At 38.8% G+C, this 3,215-nt stretch overlaps 1 protein-coding gene across 1 annotated transcript; it reads right to left on the reverse strand.

Moving 5' to 3' along the window:
- Positions 1 to 672: 672 nt before the first annotated feature.
- LOC114042577 (olfactory receptor 13A1-like) lies at positions 673 to 1,602 on the reverse strand. Its single transcript, XM_027861262.1, has one exon. It carries the CDS (start codon positions 1,600 to 1,602, stop codon positions 673 to 675), a length of 930 nt encoding a protein of 309 aa, XP_027717063.1.
- Positions 1,603 to 3,215: the final 1,613 nt, after the last annotated feature.

Below are 3,215 nucleotides of genomic sequence, written 5' to 3' on the forward strand. Positions count from 1 at the left end.
TCCGTAAGGGTTGCATAAAAAAAGGGGGGGGGTCCTTGATGATTTGCTTTGGTCCTGTGGATGTTACATACTAAATTCTTTTTTTCATTTGTTCATTTTCAGTCATTTGTTGATATGAAATGGTTATCTAATATTTAATTATGGATATTAATGAATTATGATCCATACTTTTGGAAGATTCCATAATTAATGAGATTACATAGCCATTTTATTGATTGAATATATTTAATTAAATGACTCCACCTTAATCTGCTTTTTTATATGTTCAATGCAGGTTTCATGACTGGACCAAAATCTCTTTCTCTCTCTCTCTCTCTCTCTGTCTCTCTCTGTCTCTCTGGCTCTCTGGCTCTCTCTCTCAGACTTTACCATTTTTGAAAGAGCAAAAGGAAGAGAGAGCATCCACTGTCAGATTCTGGTGTACCAGACTACTAAATTCCTTTGCAGACCCATTACATCTGCATTTCCACTACAAATTGATTAGGGAGTTCTGTAAATTTCACATCTATGGATACAAGGATATTATCATTAATGCTCTAGAACATGAGATTATACAAGAAAAATCTTTGGGGTATTAGAAAATCAACTAAAGTCTTGGGACTTTCCATCGTTAGTACAAAAATACACTTACCCAAATCAAGCCAATCCAGAAACCTATAAATTTCTAAGCCTTCACTTGCTAAATAGAGGCACTTTTCTGAGGGCTTCCCTGACGTCCTTGTTCCTCAGAGTGTAGATGAGAGGGTTTAAGGTGGGGCTAACTGCTGTGTACAACACAGCTACCAACTTTGCTCTTTCAGGAGAATAGTTAGAGATGGGACTGATATAGTCATAAAACACAGTGCAGTAATACATGGTGACCACAATCAGGTGGGAGGAGCAGGTAGAGAATGCTCTCTTCTTGCCCTCTCTGGTCCGGATTCTCATGATGCTGGAGATGATGAAGCAGTAAGACACAATGGTCAGCAGGAAATTCAGAACGGAAAAGAAGACATCAGCAAGGACTGTCATGATATCGTTCACATATGTTGAGGTGCAAGAGAGAAGCAACACAGGAGGAATTTCACAGAACAATTGATTGATGGTGTTGGGGCCACAGAAAGATAACTGAATCATAAGTCCAGTATTGATGGTAGTGTTAAGTCCACAGATGCTCCATACTCCAACTGCCAGAAGGACACAAATCTTCTTGCTCATCATGGTGCTGTAGTGCAGGGGGTGGCAGATGGCTACATACCTGTCATAAGCCATGGCTGTGAAGAGCAAGAGCTCACCAGATACAGACCAGGTGAGGAAGTATAGTTGGGCCATGCATCCACCATAAGAAATGGTCTTCTTTTCTGAAACCAGGTTCTCCAACACCTTAGGAAGAACAGAGGTTGTGCACATGATGTCTAACATAGACAAGTTGACTAGGAAAAAATACATAGGGCTGTGAAGAATAGAGCTGCAAATGACCAACACTATGATCAGGATATTCCCAGTGAGGGCAGCTGTGTATAAGGAAAAAAAAGTGCCAAAGAGCAAGATTCTTAGTGGAACACTATCTGAGAAACCTTGAAGGACAAACTCAGTCACCTGTGTCTGGTTATTCAACAACATCCTGTTGACAGCAGAATTTTCCCCACTTTTTCTCTTGTTTTCTTCCAATGCCAGTTGAAATAGCCACAGAACTCTTTGGTTCTGTCTCCCAACTTGCCAGATTCTACGAGAAAATAAAATTTAAAAAAATTATCTACAGATAACTTATAGCAATGATCCAACTGATCCCATAATTTATTAAAATTTGAAATATGAATCATGAACCAAAAAACTTAATTCAATTAATATTAAAGTTATAAAATAATGAATAAAGCCTGAGCAATCTTACTATTCATAAGGCATCATAGGCTACTGTTGTACAAATATTAATCAGTAAGCATTTATAGTGCCTACTGTGTGCCAGGCACAGGGTCAGGATTTGAACTCTCTATACAGTGCTTTTTTCAACTAGAAGACTATTACATTTCTCCTTGATAGGCAACAATTAAAATATACATTCATTCCAGGTATATTGACAGCATGGTTTTCTGCCAGGGCAAGACAATTCATCCTTTATTCAAACCTTGATTAGAATGCCAGCTGGACAAGGCATTGGTGTGACCTTGGTGAATCATGTAATTTTTCTGGGCCTCTCTTTCTCCATCTATAAAATGAAAGGAACTGAATTAATTTGACCTCTGTGGTCCTTTCCAATTTTGAGCAGGTGTGATTCTATGATCTTGTGATTTCCAGTATCTTGCTCAGGCAATTTCCTCTGACTATTACTATGCAGTCTGATTACAGACTAAGGTGCTGATCTGCCTTGGTTGAGGGAGTTTATTTCACTGCAAATTCTCTACACCAATGAAATCCCAAGTTCAGTCCTAGCCTTAGCCCCCATATTAAAAACCAATACAACCAATCTAACTTGCTTTGTACCTATTTACTTCTGTACAAATTAACTTCAGTACATTGTCCCAATGCCTACATCAGGAGTATTTGTCTATTCACTCATTTTCATTCTCTTTTACCAGAGTATTCCTGAAGAAAATCTGAGAAAGCCAGGCTCTCCCAGACCCTGGGAAAATCACTTAATTTCCCTCTGCCTTGATCCCTCATCTGCAAAATGAGGTTGCTAATGGTTGCTAAGGTCTGTTGCACTTCAAGCCTATGGTTCTGTTACTTTATGACTCTCTAAAATAGTTCAAACTTCTAATCTCCCAGTTGATCAAGAAGTCTAGAGAATGAAAGATTCCAAAATGTCTATAGTTTGCTAATTATAAAAACACATTTGGCTTGGCAGAGAAAAAAAACCGGAGCCTTAAATAGAGACCTACAAAGGTCCTGGAGAAGAGACATTGAAAGCTCCCTCTCCTTCATGAAAGAGAGGTGGGGAACTACTAGGGCAAAATACTACATAGATTGCAATCTCAATCTGTATGTTTGACTTTGCCTTTCTTTGTCATGGTGGAGATATATTGGGAAGAAATGTAGATGTGTCAGCTGTCAAGTAAGGGGAAGAAGCACCATGTAAAGACAAAGGGTTTCAATAAAATGTTTTTAAACATTTCGTTCCCAACAGAAATTCCAGCAAAATTCTGTGTGTGTGTGTGTATGTGGTTGTGTGTGTATGTATATGTGTGTGTATGTGTGTGTGTGTGTGTGTGTGTGTGTGTGTGTGTGTGTGTGTGTGT

The sequence above is a fragment of the Vombatus ursinus genome, unplaced genomic scaffold, assembly GCF_900497805.2.
Source record: "Vombatus ursinus unplaced genomic scaffold, bare-nosed wombat genome assembly UNPS02014601.1, whole genome shotgun sequence".
NCBI classification, from domain to species: domain Eukaryota; kingdom Metazoa; phylum Chordata; class Mammalia; order Diprotodontia; family Vombatidae; genus Vombatus; species Vombatus ursinus.

Bases quoted from the DNA above. Each gene is read 5' to 3' on its own strand.
- LOC114042577 (XM_027861262.1), bottom strand. From the start codon at position 1,602: ATGTTGTTGAATAACCAGACACAGGTGACTGAGTTTGTCCTTCAAGGT.